At 41.6% G+C, this 21,448-nt stretch overlaps 1 protein-coding gene across 1 annotated transcript in view; it reads left to right on the top strand.

Moving 5' to 3' along the window:
• LOC114245694 (uncharacterized) overlaps positions 1–21,448 on the top strand; it is a 35,625-nt gene that overhangs the window by 8,785 nt on the left and 5,392 nt on the right. The window contains exons 2-11 of the mRNA XM_089733793.1: positions 12,186–12,330; positions 13,360–13,413; positions 14,317–14,503; positions 15,219–15,390; positions 16,510–16,634; positions 17,427–17,563; positions 18,271–18,360; positions 18,679–18,840; positions 19,470–19,563; positions 20,702–20,861. Of these exons, the coding sequence (XP_089589919.1) occupies positions 12,298–12,330; positions 13,360–13,413; positions 14,317–14,503; positions 15,219–15,390; positions 16,510–16,634; positions 17,427–17,563; positions 18,271–18,360; positions 18,679–18,840; positions 19,470–19,563; positions 20,702–20,861 (1,214 nt within the window). The 5' untranslated portion in view covers positions 12,186–12,297. The remainder of the gene's footprint in view (positions 1–12,185; positions 12,331–13,359; positions 13,414–14,316; positions 14,504–15,218; positions 15,391–16,509; positions 16,635–17,426; positions 17,564–18,270; positions 18,361–18,678; positions 18,841–19,469; positions 19,564–20,701; positions 20,862–21,448) is intronic.

Genomic DNA, 21,448 nt, shown 5'->3' with positions numbered 1-21,448 from the left:
GGGGCTCAAACCTGATGACGTTGCTAACACGAACCCTAGCAAGAGCCGTGCTTCGCAGAATCTACCACCGGATCGGAAACGCGACCCACTGAGAAGATCCGACGAGAAACTCAGTGGGCTGTGTCTGAGAGTTAATTTGCTCGTCGAGCCTTTCGTCGCAAGCGACGGGTTCGACGAGAACGGTGACCGGTGCTTGAAGTACCTAGAAGCACCGTTAGTGGATCGGGAGGATCCGAGATGACGTGTTTTGGGCGACGTCGACTGCTTTCCATTCTGTCCGCAGGATCGGGAATGTAGTTACCGGCGGCCACGATGAGAGGGTTCTCGTGTCGTGCCGCTTTATCGAAGTGGCGCATCGACGCCGACTGCAAATACTTACTGACGGACTCTAAGTCCAGGTGGTCATGGAGATCGACGTTCCTGACGAACCACGGGGCTCCGACCCGCCAATTCACAAGAACTAGCCTCCGTCCTGAGAAGAACTGGCAAGAAACTCAGCGGGCATATTGTCTTTTTTGTTTTTTTTTAATTTTAAATATTAGATAAAAGAAAATTCAATAGTAATTTTTACAATGAGTATTATAACGTAACAATTATTGCAATATTGAAATGGCCGGAGCGAGCAACTCATTCCCACTTTGTGCAATCTTCTAGATAATCATTGACTTTATAGTAAGCTTTATTGCACAGATGTTCTTTAATAGTTTTCTTAAACCTATGTATATGTAGGTTCTGAACATCTTGTGGAATTTTGTTGTACAGGCGCACAGGCTGTTTTAAGACTTACACACTATTACTATATACCTAGTCAGGTCATAAATTCTGTCACATGTTTAATGTAAAATAATTGAAACAAGTTTATTCATTATGTAACCATTCCTATACCAAAATGAACTTAACAAAACATAGATTCTTATGACACTAAAGTTTATTCAAAATGACCTCCGTGATTTTGAATACAGGCCTTCAATCTGCGCGGACAGTCGTCTATCGCAGCACGAACGAGGTCCATGTCAATATCGGCGGCTGCCTTAATCAAGGATGTCTGGAGTGACTCCAAATTGGGATGAGGCTTTGAGCACGCCTTTTCCTCCAAGTGCTGCTATATCTTGTAATCTAACGGATTCAAATCTGGACTGGAGGAGGGCCAGTCTTCGTGTCGGATGAAGTCGATTTCACGCGCCGCCAGCCAGTCTTGTGTGCTCTTCGCTCTATAAGCTGGCGCCGAATCTTGTTGGAATACCCAGTGCCTGTTATTGAACATGGTATGAGAAACAGGTTCCACAAGGTTCGTCAGGACTGTATTTTGATACACAACTGCATTCGTTTTTACACCTTTCTCACAAAAATATACCTCTGTTGAGCCCCAATAAGAAACTCCCAACCATACCATGAGCGAGGATGGAAAATGACCTCGTTGGACACGCGGAATACGGTTGCTCGCTTCTTCACTACTGTGTGCGTACACCTTATCATTTTGTTTGTTGTAGCTCTCTTCTACGGTAAAAAATTTTTCATCCGAAAAAAGAATTTCCCGATATTTTTTTCCCGCGTACCGCTTCAACAAAGCGCGGCATCTCTTCAGTCTCAGGTCCATTAGACGAGCATTCAAACGATGTCCTGTTTTTCTTCGATATGCCCGAAGCCCTAAGTCTTCATTTAACACCCTTTTCACCGTGGTTCTGCTTAACCCCATCTGAAGGGCCAACAGTTTCTGCTTACGTTTGGGATTTCTTTGAATTCGCGCCTTCACAGCTTTTATCACTGCTGGAGTCCTAACAGACCGAGGGCGACTACGTCTTGACCTGTCATCTACACTAGAGTCTTCATTGTATCGTTTGATGGTACGATAAACGAATCTTTTGGTTATATTCAAATTTTCAGTATGTTAAAAATTTGAATTGGCGCGTAACCGCAACGATGCAACGCAATAACTGCAACACGGTCTTCTTTAAGCGTCCACTCCTTATTTAAAAATGAGTAAAATTCTAAAAGTATACATTTTTATTTTCATGAACAATTCGAAATTCGAATTCAATAAACTTTTTTGTGGCCAGCATTCTAAAAGAAACTGTTTCTCATACCATGTTCAATAACAGGCACTGGGTATTCCAACAAGATTCGGCGCCAGCTCTTAGAGCGAAGAGCACACAAGACTGGCTGGCGGCGCGCGAAATCGACTTCATCCGGCACAAAGACTGGCCCTCCTCCAGTCCAGATTTGAATCCGTTAGATTACAAGATATGGCAACACTTGGAGGAAAAGGCGTGCTCAAAGCCTCATCCCAATTTGGAGTTACTCAAGACATCCTTGATTAAGGCAGCCGCCGATATTGACATGGACCTCGTTCGTGCTGCGATAGACGACTGGCCGCGCAGATTGAAGGCCTGTATTCAAAATCACGGAGGTCATTTTGAATAAACTTTACTGTCATAAGAATCTATGTTTTGTTAAGTTCATTTTGGTATATGAATGGTTACATAATGAATAAACTTGTTTCAATTAGTTTTACATTAAACATGTGACAGAATTTATGACCTGACTAGGTATACTATACACTATTACTGGTGGTAGGACCTCTTGTGAGTCCGCGCGGGTAGGTGTCATCACCCTGCCTATTTTCTGCCGTGAAGCAGTAATGCGCTTCGGCTTGAAGGGTGGGGTAGCCGTTGTAACTATACTTGAGACCTTAATATAACTTGTATCTCAAGGTGAGTGGCGCATTTAAGTCGTAGATGTCTATGGGCTCCAGTAGCCACTTAACACCAGGTGCTGTGAGCTCGTCCACCCATCTAAATACGAAGTCTGCCGGGTCAGCTAGTAAATAATAAAATAAAGTATTGCCTTTCACACAATAAATAAAATTAAACAAAAAAAAGACAAAAGGAGGTGGCTCCGCTGATGCTATTCAAAGTGGATGCACCAGACAGCGCTGATTTTTTTATTTTTTTTTATTGCCCTTGTAGGCAGACGAGCATACGGCCCACCTGATGGTGAGTGGTTACCGTCGCCCATGGACTTCAGCAATGCCAGGGGCAGAGCCAAGCCGCTGCCTACCGTTTAATACTCTCCACAAGCCTCGTTTGAAGAAGGACATGTCATAGCGCTCGGGAAACACCGTGGAGGGGAGCTCATTCCATAGCCGGATGGTACGTGGCAAAAAAGACCTCTGGAAACGCACTGTGGATGACCGCAGTGGCTCCAGGTAGTATGGATGAACTCTACTCCGGTGGCGGGCGGTGCGATGGTAAAAACGAGATGCCGGTATCATCTCGAACAATTCCTCAGAGCACTCCCCATGGAACATACGGTACAAAATACAGAGGGAACCGAAGTCCCTCCGCAGACCCAGAGGCTCCAAACGATCCGTGAGAATGGGATTATCGACAATCCGAACGGCCCTCCTCTGTATAGAGTCAAATGGAAGAAGCTGGTATTTGGGAGCCCCGGCCCAGAGATGGGAGCAGTACTCCACGCGAGGCCGGACTTGTGCTTTATAAAGCAAAAGCCTTTGTCCAGGCGTGAAGTACCGCTTCGCTCTGTTGAGGACTCCCAGCATTTTGGACGCCAACTTGGCTTTGCCTTCCAAATGACTCCGAAACTGGACATCGCTCGAAATGTCGACCCCAAGTATCCCAATACTCTCGGAAGGTTGCAGGGATACTCCTTGATTGCTGCTGATTTGCACTCACCCCCGTATGGAGGTCCTGTATCGTTGGAAAATACTCGACTGCTTTCAATATTAAGTGACACATTAAAACGCTGTTAAGTTAAAGTTCAAAATCGCATAGCGTCGACCTGACATCGTGACGCCATCCAAAGGACCTTGAGAGTTTTATTGCGAAAACAATTATCGATTTAAATCTTGAAGGATTGGTTTGTTTAATTAATTCGGTGTTAAAAAAAACATGGTGCTCTCACTGGATCTTAGTTAATTGACGTCATATTTTATAGATGAATTTGGATGTATTACAAGAAAAAAAAAAAACAAAATGTTTTTTTTTTTCACAAACAATTCACACGTGGTAGAAGTGAAACCTTCCAAAATTAAAATACAATTATCCTAAACGTCTTAAGTATATGTAAAATTTTGTCATTAGTAAATAATTGTAAGGTAGCGCCCTCTGTGAATTGATATTTTAATTTCACGTATAATCCTAAATTAAAATTCACTACAAGAGCTTTCATACACACGTTAGTATTAAAAAATCTCACAGATGGCGCTGTATTAAATAGTATGTATATTTCTATCTCATTCTTTGCTGGCTTCATCCTACACATTTTTGTATTTGTGTCTCTTACCTGTCGTTTTTTCCGTTGCATCCGGTTTGAAATCACAACGATTCTAAAGAAGTTTTCACTTCAAAAAACACGGCATTCGAAATTCATTTACTATAATAGTCTCTACTTGCTTAATTATATTATTGATTGTTACGTAAAATCTTCTAGTAAAATTAGGATTTTTTTATTTTTTATTATTTAGCTGGATGGACAAGCTCACAGCCCACCTGGTGTTAAGTGGTTACTGGATCCCATAGACATATACAACGTAAATGCGCCACCCACCTTGAGATATAGTTCTAAGGTCTCAGTCTTGTCACAACGGCTGCCCCACCCTTCAAACCGAAACGCATTACTGCTTCACAGCAGAAATAGGCGGGGCGGTGGTACCTACCCGTGCGGACTCACAAGATGTCCTACCACCAGTAAAATTACAAATGTATGTACCTTACAGGGGTGTAAGAATCAATGGGTAAACTATATTCTCGGCGGGCTCCGGATAGCCTGCCGACCGAGAGGGCTGGTGGTCGTGGCGCCGACGACCGCCAGTCCGGCGTCCCGAGAGGGAGGGTAATGGGAAAGATGTGCTCCGCACTAAAGACTTCACTTTCCCCCCCTTTGCCTTTTCATGAGTTCTGTCTCATGTGAGGTTTGAACGTTGGTGGTTGAGCGACAGGAGGTTTTAGTCGGTTCGACTCCGACATGCCCCGCCCTCCGTCCCTAGTGGAGGGCGGAAGTCCCGCGATTACGTCCTGACCAAAAAAAAAAAACCTCTGGTGCACGTGGTTTGGGTACAACCAACAATTGACCCTTCCGTTGTGAAAAAATAAAAGTTAAGAAAAACTAACAAAATACGGTTTTATAGAAAATCCAACTAAAAAATAGAAAATAAATTTTAATAAATTTGAAATAAAAATAGTGTATGAAAAAAGATTTTATTGTAAAAAAGCGTGGGGTGCTTTTCAGGATATTATAAAAATAACATAACTACTGATACCAAGCACCCCACGCTTTTTTTTTTACAGTAAAATCATTTTTTCTTACACTATTTTTTATTCAAATTTATTAAAAAAAAATTTGGATTTTCTATAAAAGTGTATATTTTGTTAGTTTTTTTAAACTATTATTTATTTTTCATTTTTTAATTGAATTTCAATTATTTCAATATTTTTTTTAAATATTGAATTGTCATCGGTCTTTAATAAGTATACCAAATTTCGAGTTAATCTGATGTTGTGAAGGGTGTCAAAATCATGTTCAAAGATTCCGTTACAAACATACATACGTCTGAAGCTAATAAAAGCGTATTAAAAAGACGGAATTTCTTCATCAAATCGAGCAACAGCTTGTTTAAGTCATAAAGCAAACATTTCTGAGTGTTAGCGATAAAGTATTTGTTCCAATATATTGAATCATAGTAGAGCCGCGTCGCTCGAACGACCAAGGCCTTTCTACCATTGAAGAATCAGATTTTTTTATTTTTTTTATTGCTTAGATGTATGGACGAGCTCACAGCCCACCTGGTGTTAAGTGGTTACTGGAACCCATAGACAACTACAAACGTAAATGCGCCACACACCTTGAGATATAGTTCTAACGTCTCAGTATAATCACAACGGCTGCCCCGCCCTTCAAACCGAAACGCATTACTGCTTCACGGCAGAAATAGGCGGGGCGGTGGTACCTACCCGTGCGAACTCACAAGAGGTCCTGCCACCAGTAAATTGATCGTTATTTGTTTAACATTTCTGCCTTCGCTGTTCCGAAGGTAAGTGAATGCACTTTCGAACAATAAAAGTTCAGTGTCAAACAAAAGCAACATTTGCCGATGGCCAATCAAATAATCGAATTAGATAAGATCTTCGATCATTCAATTGTTTTATAGAAAGGCTTTAAGACTAGATAAATAAATATATAGCGTGTTTTTATTGCTTCTGTTGGTGTCGGCGCTAATACCACTACTACTGCGCTGGTGCTATGACCCCGAAGTGGGTCTTGGCCTCCGACAATAAACTTTGCCATTCATCCCGGTGCCGCGTAACACCTTGCCAGTGCGACACTCGGAGCTCATGTAAATTTCCTTCCACAGCGTCAGATCAGGAGTACTTGGTCCTCCCTACGAGGCGGCGTCCCTCCGGTACATCCGCGTACACCCGGTTCACAGCCACACGCACAACATTTTTTTTTTCTGGTGGTAGGACCTCTTGTGAGTCCGCGCGGGTAGGTACCACCGCCCTGCCTATTTCTGCCGTGAAGCAGTAATGCGTTTCGCTTTGAAGGTTAGGGCAGCCGTTGTAACTATGCTTGAGACCTTAGAACTTATATCTCAAGGTGGGTGGCGCATTTATGTTATAGATGTCTATGGGCTCCAGTAACCACTTAACACCAGGTGGGCTGTGAGTGCGTTCACGCATATCTTCGATATATATAAAAATGAATTGCTGTTCGTTAGTCTCGCTAAAACTCGAGAACGGCTGGACCGATTTGGATAATTTTGGTCTTGAATTATTTGCGGAAGTCCAGAGGAGGTTTAAAAGGTAAATAAATATGAAAATGCTGGGAATTAGATAAAAATAACAATTTTTTTTTTCCTTTGATGTGTCCCCCATCGGACGGATTCCTTTTGTTTGTTTTAAGTTTATTTTACACAAAAGTTTAAGTCTTTTATTATCGATTGAGGCATTACGAAGTCTGCCGGGTCAGCTATTAAGCAATTAAAAAAAACATGCCCGGGTCATCCGAGTCTCCGTGCCGTCATCTCCCCCGAGAATATTTGACTCACCAAAAAGCCTCTCCACCCACATCCTTGTTTTTCCGGACCTGCCTCTCCTCCTCCTTGCGTCGGTTTCCTCATTACTGAGGGTCGTGGTCATGGCCTTGAAACAGATTGTTTTTTATAGTGCACCGCCAGCTGTTCCTATCTGCAGCTGAGTGCAGAGCATCGTGCACTGTGGTATCCAGGGCTGCACGAATCTGGTCCGTCCAACGGGTCGGGTTCCTGCCTCTTAGTCGCATGCCCTCGACCTTTCCAGTGACCATCAATTTCTCTAAGTTGTCACTGTCTTTCCTTGCGATGTGGCCAAAGTATTCAAGAATCCTTCGCATGCAAATGGTGGAGAGTCTAGTCCGGATCTTCAACTGAGCTAGGATGGATAAATTGGTGCGGCGTGCGGTCCAGGGAATATCCAACATCCTCCTCCAGCACCACATTTCGAAGGCATCAATCCGATTGCGGTCAGCTTTCTTTATAGTCCATGTCTCTGCTCCGTATATGAATATTGAAAACACTAGTGTGCGGACTAGGTTGCTCTTGGTGTTCATAGAGATATTTTTGTCCTTCCATATTTTGTCCAGCTGAGACATGGCACCTTTTGCCATCCCAATCCGTCTACGAATTTCCGGTTCACAAGAGCCATTGTTGCTGATGTTGGAGCCCAGGTAAACAAAGTTGTCCGTTACTTCTAAATTAAGTGTACCGCTGAGCTCCAGTCTGCCTGTGCGATCAACGATCATGACCTTTGTTTTAGATCTGTTTATCGCGAGTCCGAGGTCTTTGCTAATGCGCTCCATCCTGTCCAAGAACTTGCTCATCTCGATTTCGCTGGCTGCCAGGAGAGTGGTGTCGTCAGCGTAGCGTAAGTTAGAGATTTTACAGCCTCCGACGGTAATACCACCATCCCATCCATCGCATGTTTTCCTGACGATGTATTCGCCGTAAATATTGAACAGGATGGGTGACAGGATGCAGCCCTGCCGCACGCCCTTGTGAAATTTGAACGAGTCAGATGCAGTCCTATCGATTCTCACTACTCCCTGGCTGTTGTAGTATAATGACTGAAGGAGTGCAGTAAGGTGGCGAGGGACCCCCAACTCTGTGAGGACATCCCACAAGCAGTTCCAGTCAACACAGTCAAAAGCCTTACTATAGTCAACGAAACACATGATGACCGGCGTGTCGAATTCGTAGCACTTTTCCACAATCTGTCTCACGTTCAGTATTTGCTCCCTGAATGACCTGCCAAGAACCGTCATCTTTCTGAACTGCTCCTAGTATTTTTCTCAGTTACGTCGTTCTCCACAGCATCTACTAGCTGATGTTACCTTATCTAAGCAATTGAAAACATCCCTTTACTCTGTGTATTAGGAAGAAAAACGCACGTTGCGATCGTGTTTTTTTCCATTTCGTAATCCAATCAACAGATCGTTTGGAACACGCATTACCTAAATTCTATTTCACCTATTTATTTTACGGAAATCGTATTTAATAAATTATCTTAGCTGATAAAAATGTACAACGATCATTAGTAATGCGTAGCGATTATTTTGATATCGTTCTAGTTTTAATCGCTATTAAACCAATTCAATGACGACGAATTTTTTTATTTTAATTTGCATAAATTAACCAACAATCTTTATCGAGATTTCGTGATGTTTTCACATGTATACCTAAATGATATTGGGTACTTCAGAATCAATAAACAATAAAAGGCTTAATTGCGTTTTATGTTAAATGCACAATAAGAAACAACATTTAAAACCCTTTCTATCATCTATCTTCTATCTATCTATATAAATAAAAATGAATTGCTGTTCGTTAGTCTCGCTAAAACTCGAGAACGGCTGGACCGATTTGACTAATTTTGGTCTTGAATTATTTGTGGAAGTCCAGAGAAGGTTTAAAAGGTAGACTAATATGATAATGCTCGGAATTAAATAAAAATAACAATTTTGAATTCGCTTTGATGTGTCCCCCGTCGGACGAATTCCTTTTGTTTGTTTTAAGTTTATTTTATGCAAAAATTTAGGTCTTTTATTTATCGATTGAGGCACTACGAAGTCTCCTGGGTGAGCTAGTACTAATATATAAATCTACAGTGGTTTTTACGGATGTTCCGTTATAACTACTGAACCGTGCATCCGATTGACTTGAAACTTGGTATCCATGTAGAAAATACATGTACTTAATGGATAGGCTAATATTTATATGAGTGTTGAACTCCCTACACAAGTTGCGGGGGCGTTAATGATGAGAATCTTTGTGGGGGTGAGAAATAATAATTTTAATTTTAAATGCCCAGCGAAGCGGACGGGTACAGCTAGTAATCTAATAAAATTAATATTTTAAACAAACTGAACTTTCTCTTTACTGCATGTCAGACTTCTCTGAATGACATTCAACAAAAATTCTTTTTAGAAAACTAAAGAATTTTAGACAATGAAATTTTTTCTTTACGCATTTATAAATGTGGATTAAAGTGATAGTTATTAAGTTATTAGTGATAGGTATTAACTGGGCTACCTACAATCTCTTATCAGCTCATATCAAAATACCTTGGACAGAAATGGTGGCAACCTCGAAAATCTGATGTCAGTAGGTTATGTTGAAGGATAAAGACCGCGTGATCTATTTACCAGTTGTTCAGAACTGATAGCATCATTTACTAGCAAGTACTTGAAGCACTTAGGGCTGCTGAAAATAGAGACATACGGAGAGAAAACCTGCAAGGGGTGATGAGAGGATTATCATTATTATCAGCTTTTATCTGCCCACTGCTGGACATAGGCCTTCCCCAATGCCTTCCACAGAATGGTCCTCCACCTTCCGCATCCAACGACTTCCCGCCGTGCGCACTAAGTCGTCGGTCCACCTGGTCGGAGGACGCCCCGCGCTCCTGATACCCATCCGTGGCCTCCATTCCAGGACCTTCCTCCCCCCCCTGGCATTGCTGGCTCGACAGAGCCTCCTAACTTTGAGAGCTATGTCGTCGACTTTGGTTCTCCGTCGAATTTCTTCGTTCCGGATTTTGTCCCTTAGAGAAATACCGAGCATAGCTCTCTCCATGGCCCGCTGTGCGACTCTTAAGTTATAGAATATAACTTAGAGAATAATCCTTCAGAAATGAAGGTTTCCACTCATAAGAAGAAGGTACCACGATCTCTGTCTATATCTGCCGCGAAGTCACGATTCCTAGTTCGGAGGGTCCGAATCTCAGCGTGACTCTATTCTATTTTGGTTCAAACATGGTCCCTTAGTGAAGTTCTTTCATGTCTAATTTTACTTTAAAACTATGCTTCGGTACAATGGGCCGACCAATCTTCGATATTCTAAGACTAAATAACATGGAAACTAAAGATACTACGCAATTGTCTTATTTATCTGAATCCTAGCCAGTTAATGTAAACATGTTATGTGTATATTTATTTGTATAGCATCTGTATGGATCTTGTCACACTTCAAAGCAACGTGAAATCAAATATTAATTAACTTTTTTTTTTTCTTGCTTATATGTGTGGACGACCTCACAGCCCACCTGGTATTAAGTGGTTACTGGAGCCCATAGACATCTACAACGTAGACGCGCCACCCACCTTGAGATATAAGTTCTAAAGTCTCAGTATAGTTACAACGGCTGCCCCACCCTTCAAACCGAAACGCATTACTGCTTCAAGGCAGAAATAGGCAGGGCGGTGGTACCTATCCGCGCGGACTCACAAGTGCTCCTACTACCAGTACTATATATATTATATAACTGGATGAACAGATAAATCTAAAACATTCCCACTGTAATCATCATCATCATCATTATCCTGAACTTCTCCCAGTCACCTGGGGTCGGCGCAACATGTTTGCTCCTTCCATACTCTTCTATCATATACCATTTCTTCGCTCACTCCCCTCCTACACATATCGTCTTTCACGCAATCCATCCATTTCTTCTTAGGTCTACCTCTTCCTCTAAATCCTTCCACATTCATAGTTAACACTCTCTTAACAACCTCATTTTCATTTCGTCTCATCACATGTCCATACCATCCCAAACGCGCACTCCTCAGCTTCTCTGTCACAGGTGTATTCCCACTGTAATGTTTGTCATAATATAGAAAAAACAATCTAGACTTTGTCACGTGTACATTTTGTTAAACAATCCGACTATAATTTTGTTAGAAATCTTTAAACGACCAGGCATTCACTTTGTTTAGAAACTAAACACGTATTGTTAGGATTTGTTGATATTTCTATTATTATTTTTTTGTTATTAGTGATAAGAATGTTATTTTTTACATCCGTTATATAAATATAAAGTCTTTGACTTGCGAGAAAGGGATAGATAGTAGATGAAGTCGTCGTGGCCTAAAGGATAAGACGTCCGGTGCATTCGTGTTGAAGCGATGCACCGGTGTTCGAATCCCGCAGGCGGGTACCAATTTTTCTAATGAAATACGTACTCAACATATGTTCACGATTGACTTCCACGGTGAAGGAATAACATCGTGTAATAAAAACCAAACCCGCAAAATTATAATTTGCGTAATCACTGGTGGTAGGACCTCTTGTGAGTCCGCACGGGTAGGTACCACCACCCCGCCTATTTCCGCCGTGAAGCAGTAATGCGTTTCGGTTCGAAGGGTGGGGTAGCCGTTGTAACTATACTGAGACCTTAGAACTTATATCTCGAGGTGGGTGGCGCATTTACGTTGTAGATGTCTATGGGCTCCAGTAACCACTTAACACCAGGTGGGCTGTGAGCTCGTCCATCCATCTAAGCAATAAAAATAAAAAAAAAGATAGACCTATTATTAATATAAGTATATGTAGGAAGATTAACTTTAGCGAGAGTGGTGGTAGGACCTCTTGTGGGTTTGGGTACCACCGCCCTACCTATTTCTGCCGTGAAGCAGTAACGCGTTTCGGTTTGAAGGGTGGGGCAGCCGTTGTAACTATACCGAGACCTTAGAACTTATATCTCAAGGTGGGTGAAGCATTTACGTTGTAGATGTCTATGGGCTCCAGTAACCACTTAGTAACTAGGTGTGCTAAGCTCGTCCACCCATCTGAGCAATAAGAAATAGTAGGCACAGAAAATCATTTTAACTTCAAATTAAGTGTTAGTATTTTTTTTCAGACAATGCTGAGCCAATCGATGTGGGCAGTGATTTTCCGAGCACTAGTTTCTTATATGTAACGAGAATTGTTCAAGTTTTCTTTATACATTCTAATTAAACAAAAAAAACAATATGGACGCCGCTTACCTTCCGCCTGACAAGCCTGTGAGTATAGATTAATACTCGATTGTAAATATTTAATTTTATTTTATTTAATAGTTGTTGTTTGTATGTTTGTATGTCCGTTTTTCAAGTCGGAAAGAAGTCACGGATGTTCGTGATTTTTTTTAAAGCTATAGTTTTATATACATAGGCTACCTTTTTTACCGAAAAAATATCTCATTCCCGCGGGAAACTACACTCACATTTATCATTGACTGTGTGAGCGAAGCCGCTAGTATTTTATTTATTTATTACAATCCGATTATCAGCATCCAAACAAAGATACATTTAAACAAAGTTTCGATTGCCAATAATTAAATCATTAAATAATCTATCTTCTATCTATATATATATATAAAAATGAATTGCTGTTCGTTAGTCTCGCTAAAACTCGAGAACGGCTGGACCGATTTGGCTAATTTCGGTCTTGAATTATTTGTGGAAGTCCAGGGAAGGTTTAAAAGGTAGATAAATATGAAAATGCTCGGAATTAAATAAAAATAACAATTTTGTTTTTCCTTTGATGTCCCCCCGTCAGACGGATTCCTTGCGTTTGTGTCTTTTATTTATCGATTACGGCACTACTACGAAGTCTGCCGGGTCAGCTAGTATGAACTAAGATTGTTAATAAAGGCTTCTTTGTCTTTATTTTATTTTATTTTATTTTATTTTATTAGGCTCACAATACACATCACAAGCTAAAGATACATAAAAAACACAAATAAAAAGAAACAATATCTGGCTTGCAACATAAGTTATGTGCGCACGACAAAACAAGACATATAGTGCTGAATTTGTATAACAATGTTCCTTACAATTATGACAAAACAACAAAATAACAAAAACTAATCTAACGAATAATGTAAGGAAAAAAAAATATATTCACAATATAATACATTAAACAATTACATTAATCTACCTATTAGTAAAGTGGAGAAAAGAAAAGCGAAACGTGACGTCATATGTGGCTAACCAGACAACTGTAACACGAAAGAACACAACACTTATGTTATGTATTTTCCTCTATTACAGCAATCCCAAAATGGAGACGTTGAAATGACAGACGTGAAACCTAAAAATGAACAAGTGAGTGTTCCTCATCATCATCATCATCATCAACAGCCCACAGTCGTCCACTGCTGGACATAGGCCTCTCCCAATCTACACCACTGAGCCCGGTCTGCTGCTCTCCTCATCCACTTCTTGCCGGCCAATTCTGTTCCTCATATTTGTAATTAATTATTTACGATTAATACTCGTAGTTACATTAGAATTGTAATTAACTCAAGACCGAAACGGTATTCACGTTGTGATGTCCACGGACCACTTCTGATAGGTGGGCCGTGAACTCGTCTGACTACAGTGATGAAACATCGACATTATTTTGTAAAAGTAATATGCAGAAAAGAACAGATTGTGATAGGAACTAAATATAATATATGGCATAATGATAAAATAAAATATTACGAAAAAATCATTTGTTTTCAAGTAAAACAAGGTTATGTGTACTGTAGTAAACAACACTGTATACACTACGGAGTATACACTATAGGTATCCGAGCTCAGTGTAGCGATGGCTTAACGCCGGATCGAGTGGGAGAGAATCGCACAGTCGATTGCGCATGGCGACGCGTCGCCACGGCATGCGTCGCCACGCCAGAAATCGGTTTTACGTGCGGCTGAGCTTAGTGCGAGTTTTTTAACGTTGTCGATAGCGTAAAATTTAACTCAAATTTGTATGGACTTGGAACATTTGCCTACGTTTGCCGCTAGGGGCGCTGTTCCAACTGCATACTGAGTTAACGTTTACGCTATCGAGGACGTTAAAAAACTCGCACTAAGCTCACTGAAGATATTACAGAAATCATTACAACATCATATCAAATACAGATGTAACTAAGACAAATATTGTTTGTTTGCGTTTGAATTAGTAATGTAAATGGGAATACCGATTATTAGAATAAGATAAACGTGTAAGTTCTCTTGCAGATTGTCCTCGATCAGTTGGAGTATGAGCCGTCGGGTTGCTTGGAGAACTCGCTTGCCAGGGTTGGCAGTTCCACGCAGGTGTTCCTCAAAAGAAACGGACCATCTATTAAGATCATAAGTCTTTTCGTTCTAAACAGCTTGGTGATCGGGTTCTTCTTCGGATGCTTATATTATCATTTGTATCATAGTGAGTATTAGTGCGGACAGGATCAACGCTTTTGTCATGGTTGCCGCTAATTAGTTTTAACTAGTAATTAGCAGAGCAGTGCTTCGCCGAATCTACCACCGGATTGGAAACGCGACCCACTGAAAAGATCTTACGAGAAACTCAGTGGGCTCAAAAGCACTGGCGAGTACCGTCGAAGATTCTAGACTAGATCTATCTACCTAGACTAGATTCTAGATGCTCGAGCGCAGTGCCTTATTCAACGCAGGGCCGCACTCGGGCTTCCCACACTAGCACAGAATACAGTCCACACCCGGACCCGAAACGCGAGGAGTGAAGTTGTGTGATTTGTTTTGTTTTATCTATTTAGTGTTTCTTCAGGTTTAAATGTGTAATAACGGTGGTTTATTAACTGTTAAATATCTGTGAACGGACACAGATGTAGGAAAATGAAATAAAGCCGCTGGACGTAACTTCTTGGGATCCTCCAAAAAGGCCACTGAAAAAATCTCAGTAAATGATCACCATTTTACGGAGATTATATTCCATCCAATATCATCGCATCTCATTTCAATTCATTTTACTTCTCAATATCATTTTTCATAAAAATAAGAATATAAATTAAAATAAGACATGACCTAAATAAAGGTCTTAGTTACCAGGTCATAAAAGCCCTTTAAAAAAAACAGTCCACGCCCGAAACAGTCTCTGATGACTTAGTTTACTCGTTTTCCAGATAACCAACCATTGATGCTGTGCGAAGGCTTCGGAAGCTTGATAGCCTTGCTGTCGATAGTCTACTTCTTTGTCATATACTATTTGGTGGTCAAGAGGTACTTCGGGGACTGGTTCGAAGCTAACGTCTGGAGTAAAGCCGAAAGCGTGGCTTCAAAGCTCTGGGAATATGCGTGAGTTTGGTGCATTAGTCTATTCCTGTTAAGATAAGTAATTTTAATATTGTTTTAATAATATTATGTAAAAATATAAATGATGTGGTAAAGGCGACTAATGGAGGAGAATAACCTCACCCAGAATGATGCCGAAAACCGGGAACAGTGGAGGAGTTTAAAAGTGGATCCTGGCATTACATCAGGAAATCGCTAGGAAAAAGAAACAGAAGAATATATCTCTATATTCTGGTATTGTTGTGGGCAGAAAAGTGGCCTCTGGTGCGACATTGCTGCTGGTTCTTATTTTAGTCAACATTTTGGGCGGCAATTGACTACCCTCCAATTTTTTCTTTCTTTTTTTGTCTTCTGCTACTGTCATTCGTGTTTAACTTTTTATTGTTTTGGGTTGACGAGCTCACGGCCCACCTAGTGTTAAGTTACTACCGGAGCTCATAGACATTTACAACGTAAATGCCGCCACCCACCTCGAGACCTGCGTTCTAAGGTCTCAGTTTTAACAGTACAACGGCTGCCCCGCCTTTCAAACCGAAACGCATTACTGCTTCACGGCAGAAATAGGCAGGGTCGTGGTACCTACCCGTGCGGACTCACTAGACGTCCTAGCACCACCTACATACATACAAACAGAATTTGTAACATTCACGAACGTTCTCGAAACATTTCTGGTAACGGATCAATAGTTTTATTGTTCTATTCTCTACTCGACGAGGTTTTGCGCTATTCGCTAATGCTACTATTCATCGACAGATGACGTTTTCAGAATCACAGTAGAAAATACCGTAGCTTAAAAGGTGAATTCCATATTTACACACGGAGACACAAGTCCTCAACAAATAATTAGTTAGTCAAAAGGCAAAATAACGTTTTTTTTAGGTTAAGTGGTTACTGGAGCCCATAGACATCTACAACGTAAATGCGCCACCCACCTTGAGGTATAAGTTCTAAGGTCTCAGTATAGTTACAACGGCTGCCCCACCCTTCAAACCGAAACGCATTACTGCTTCACGGCAGAAATAGGCAGGGTGGTGGTACCCACCCGTGCGGATTCACAAGAGGTCCTACCACCAGTAATTACGCAAATTATAATTTTGCGGTTAATATTTGCTAATGTTACAGTTTGTTTCGCTGGTCGTTCTGCTTGCTCGTGCTCGGTGGGATCCTGGTCTTCTTGGTCTTGGATGCGACGGACACACCCGAACGGCTTATATCCTTGCTCGGACTGTTTTTACTCATGGGATTAGGTTAGTAATATGATTTAGGAAATCGCACTTCTCTTTTACTGGAACCCCAATTACATTCTTCATAGCTAATGAGCAATGCAGCTATTTTCGCAAAACTAAAATTAAAACCAGGCTCTCCAGGATCTGGCTCAAGCAAATCCTATAGTAATTTATTTATTTTATTTTTTTATTTGGGAAACAAACAGTACAATACCAACATATAATATTTTAAAAAAAATAGCTTAAACAATAACCAAATATGTTTCCACAATCAAAATCACATATACTTATGTAGAAAGTGAACAGAGAAGAGAAATTTAGAAATTTAAGTAACAAAAAAACAAAACAAAAGCAACACAATACGCACATATTATTTTGTACATCAACTTACACTATAGGACTATAATAATCATCAGACTAAATCACCTTATAACACCTTAAACATACAACACAAACATACGACACATTGCCAGAAAAGACGCGGGTAATCTTGATTAGTGTGTAAATCTGGCCAGATTCACACCACATTTCGGTAGGCAGCGGCTTGGCTCTGCCCCTGGCATTGCTGAAGTCCATGGGCGACGGTAACCACTCACCATCAGGTGGGCCGTATGCCCGTCTGCCCACAAAGGCAATAAAAAAAAAAAAACAAAAAAAAACATTTGATTCTATCGTCTACAATCATCTACAAACAGCCGAAAACAAGATGGCACTGCATCGTGAGGACGAAAATCATGGACGGTGGTGGTCACGACCCTCAGAGACGAGAAACACGATTGGAGATATAGCTAATAATAACACTATTCGTTTTAGGGTTTATATTCTCTTCGCATCCCGGCCGAGTGAAATGGCGCACCGTCTTATCCGGGCTCCTGTTGCAGTTCGTGTTTGGGCTGGTCTTCATCAGGTGGGACCATGGAAGGATTGCTCTCCACTGCATTTCCGATAAGGTATCTTTGACTGTTTAATGCTTCTTTTACGATTTTTCATTCAGCAAACTAGATGGTGCTAGTTAATGCTCCAACGTTTTTGTTTTTTACTGGTGGTAGCACGTCTTATGAGTCCGCACGGGTAGGTAACACCGCTCTGCCTGTTTCTACCGTGAAGCAGTAATACTTTGTAGCCGCGTGTCGCAAGTGGTGGCATTTGGATTGTTGATGCTTTTGGGCTGCGGCTTTCTCTGTATTTTTTACCGTATGTTCCATGGGGAGTGCCCTGAAGAATTGTTTGAGATGATATCATCATCTCGTTTTTACCATTGCACCGCCCGCCACCGGAGTAGAGTTCATCCATATTACCTGGAGCCACTGTGTTCATCCACAGTGCGTTTTCAGAGATCTTTTTTGCTTTGGAATGAGCTCCCTCCACGGTGTTTCTCGAGCGCTATGACATGTCCTTCTTCAAACGAGGCTCGTGGAGTATACTTAACGGTAGCCAGTGGCTTAGCTCTGCCCTGGCATTGTTGAAGTCCATGGGCGACGGTAAGCACTCACCATCAGGTAGGCCGTATGCTCGTATGCCTACAAGGGCAATAAAAAACAACAACAAAAACCGGGCAGGCTTTGTGTCGGTCCAGTTATCTAAACAATATAAAACCCACCTTCAGACATCAGTCTCAGTTCTACAGAACAAATATAACAACCGTCATATCTTCAAGGTGGCGACGTTTCTGCTATACGGCCAGGAAGGTGCCGCCTTCGCGTTTGGCAATCTGCTGGTCAGAGAAGAAGGAGTGTTTGCTTTTAGCGTGAGTAATGTTTCTGGTGTCAATTTTGTAGGTAGCAGTCTTTTTGAGACGGGAAATTGCAACTTTGGACTTGGTGCTGCTGAAACGGCCCTTGCCTTTTCTATACCGAGAATGATTGAGCTTTAGGGTTATCAGCCATTGGTTTTATTGCAAGACGCTGAACTCTGTTAGCAAAGAGAGACCAATCAGAAATACTTGGTGCTTGTAGCTCTGTTACATTTGAATATGGAGAAGAGATAAACCTAAAATCGATGACATAGATAATCTAAAGTGAGCTTTGAGGTTGTTAAGTTAAGGCACAGCGTTGTTTTCTTTCAGTCTCTACCAGTGATCTTCTTCTTCAGCATGTTAGTGGAGATATTGTTCTTTTGGGGCGCCCTGCAGGCGTTCTGTCTGACCCTGGGGAGGGTGTTGCGAGCCGCCACCAGCACCACGGTGGTAGAGAGTGTTATCGCCATTGGAAATGTCTTTCTTGGAATGGTAAGTATTATCAGAGAACGGGCTGATATCTTAGGGTTACCTCTTAACATTAACATTAACTGACCTCTGTTTGTGGTAGGGCGTATTGTGAGTCCCCACGGGGAGGTATCACCAGTTTTGCGTTTTCGAAGAGTGGGAAGATGCTATGTAATACTATTAAAACTCTGACCTCACGTCTGAAGATGTCTGGCATTCATGTTGTAATGTTTAAGGGCTTTTGTAACCGCTTTGCACCAAGTCAAAAACGCTCGACGGACTTTTCAACTAATTATGTTCCGAAGAATTTCGCTAATGTTGTTTTTTCAAGATACCTTGAATTTATTTATGGTCAAATTCGGTAGAAGTGCATGTATCTGGGTAAGGAAACCAGGAAAAATTCATACGAAATTCCCATTGGAAGGGTTCGGTGATCTATGCGCTCGTATTCGTTCAACATGGGTCGTAATAAACGGAGGGTTTTAATAAGAACTCTAATATGTTATTGGACCAGTTTCGAAGGTAATTAGCTATGCCATCACTTAACTTTATGGAGTGTAAGCGGATTTTATCTCAATACACCTAAATCTCTTCTGATTTAAAGCAATCAATTAAAATTAGCGGCTCTAGAGACAAAAATTAATTTCTAACAGTCTGAATCAGTCCTGCTGGTGAAACCGTATCTAGCTTTGCTGACGCCTTCGGAGATGCACGTCGTGATGGCTTCGGGTTTCGCCACCGTATCGGGCAAGTAATTATCACTATACACACTTTATAGCAAATTTTGAATGGTTAGACCCATTATGGTGGAGAGAAAACCAAATATATCCGTCTCAACAAAAGGCTTCTTGTAACACGCTTTTAGTTGCTGGGCCTGTGTATGTGTAACAGAACTTTTTAACGCAATCTTTACCAACTTTGAGGCGTCAAATTAATTTGGAAATTGGCTCACGTGGGAACCCTGTCTACGCAATACCATCAGTCTGCTGAGTTACGATTCTGATCCGGCGATAAATACAAAAGATGTTAGGCCTTCTTCAGAGGCCTTCGGGTATTTGTTAGCAAACGCTCTCCTGCCGGCTGAGCTCTCGAGTTTCTCTATCCGTCCGGGTAAAGCGACGAAATCCGGGCCAATAGTAATCTGCCTAACGGCAGCACATATGTCTAAATTCATCCCTAGAATGAGAAAGCAGTTTCCGCACACCGATGACCACACTATCAGTAGCTAATGTAAAAGAAAATTTGCTTGAAGCACATCATTTTTAGTAGTGTCCGATAAGTCTGCTGCTTTTATCAATCGGGCGTATTAAAGTTTGGTAAATTTAATACGGCCCACCTGATGGTGAGTGGTTACCGTCGCCCATGGACGTCAACAATGCCAGGGGCAGAGCCAAACCGCTGCCTACCGAAAAATTCCGACCAGAATACAACCTACCTACCGAAAATGTCCAAAATAGCCTCGATTCACCTAATCTTTTTAGCCTTTCTGTTCAGAGTAGGCACATTGGTATGTCTTTCAAGGCTCAACTAATTTGGCCCGATTAATTTGAGTTCCAATTGGCATAAACAGCGTAAATGGTCCAACAACAAATGCAATTTGTTCGAAATAGCCGCTGTTCAACGCCGAATGTCTGGCGACGGTTAATTAGCCAGACCCAAATAAGGCTTCAGCGGCCTCGAAGAATTAAATCTCTTCCAAAAGCACTGCCGTGGAAGGACGCGGGACCCCACGTGTTTTCCCAAGAAAGCCTTATGAGGTCACGACCCTCATCATTGTGGATTTTTGACGTAACTACGAGGAACCGCTATTCGGCCTTTGGTGCTTGTCGATATCATGATTCGCCTTGGTATGTTGAAGAACTGATATACATTTTCGATTGAACAGGTACAATCTTGGCGACGTATATTAATTTCGGGGCCAAAGCGACGCATCTCATCACGGCTAGCGTGATGTCCGCCCCGGCCGCGGTGTGCTACGCGAAGCTGTTGATGCCGGAGACAAAAAGATCGCTCACGACCGTCGATAATATACAGCCGGTCGTCAGGTAGGACATTATGTTGAGTACGCAATTTATGTGTTATCTCCTCTCAGCCTTCAGACCGACAACCTTGTTTTTAAAAAAACAAGGTACACTTTTCGAATATATTTTTTTTGCTTAGATGGATGGCTGAGCCACAGTCCACCTGGTCTTAAGTGGTTACTGGAGCCCATAGACATCTACAACGTAAATTGGCCACCCACCTTGAGATATAAGTTCTAAGATCTCAGTATAGTTACAACGGCTGCCCCGCCCTTCAAACCGAAACGCATTTTTGCTTCACGGCTGAAACAGGCAGGGTGGTGGTACCTACCCGTGCGGACTCACAAGAGATCCTACCACCAATAATTACGCAAATTATAATTTTGCGGGTTTGATTTTTATTACACGATGCTATTCCTTCACCACAGAAGTCAATCGTGAACATTTGTTGAGTACGTAAATTCATTAGAAAAATTGGTACCCGCCTGGGATTCGGACACAGGTGCATCGCTCAACACGAATGCACCGGACGTCTTATCTCTTAGGCCACACCGACTTCAGGAGTTATAAATTTTGTCATATGGCGTTAGATGTGTTAATTCCGTTTTTGT

Source organism: Bombyx mandarina, chromosome 02, assembly GCF_030267445.1.
Source record: "Bombyx mandarina strain Sakado chromosome 02, ASM3026744v2".
Lineage (NCBI taxonomy): Eukaryota > Metazoa > Arthropoda > Insecta > Lepidoptera > Bombycidae > Bombyx > Bombyx mandarina.
The sequence above is the reverse complement of the archived record's forward strand: the minus strand, read 5'-3'. Positions and strand labels throughout refer to the sequence as shown.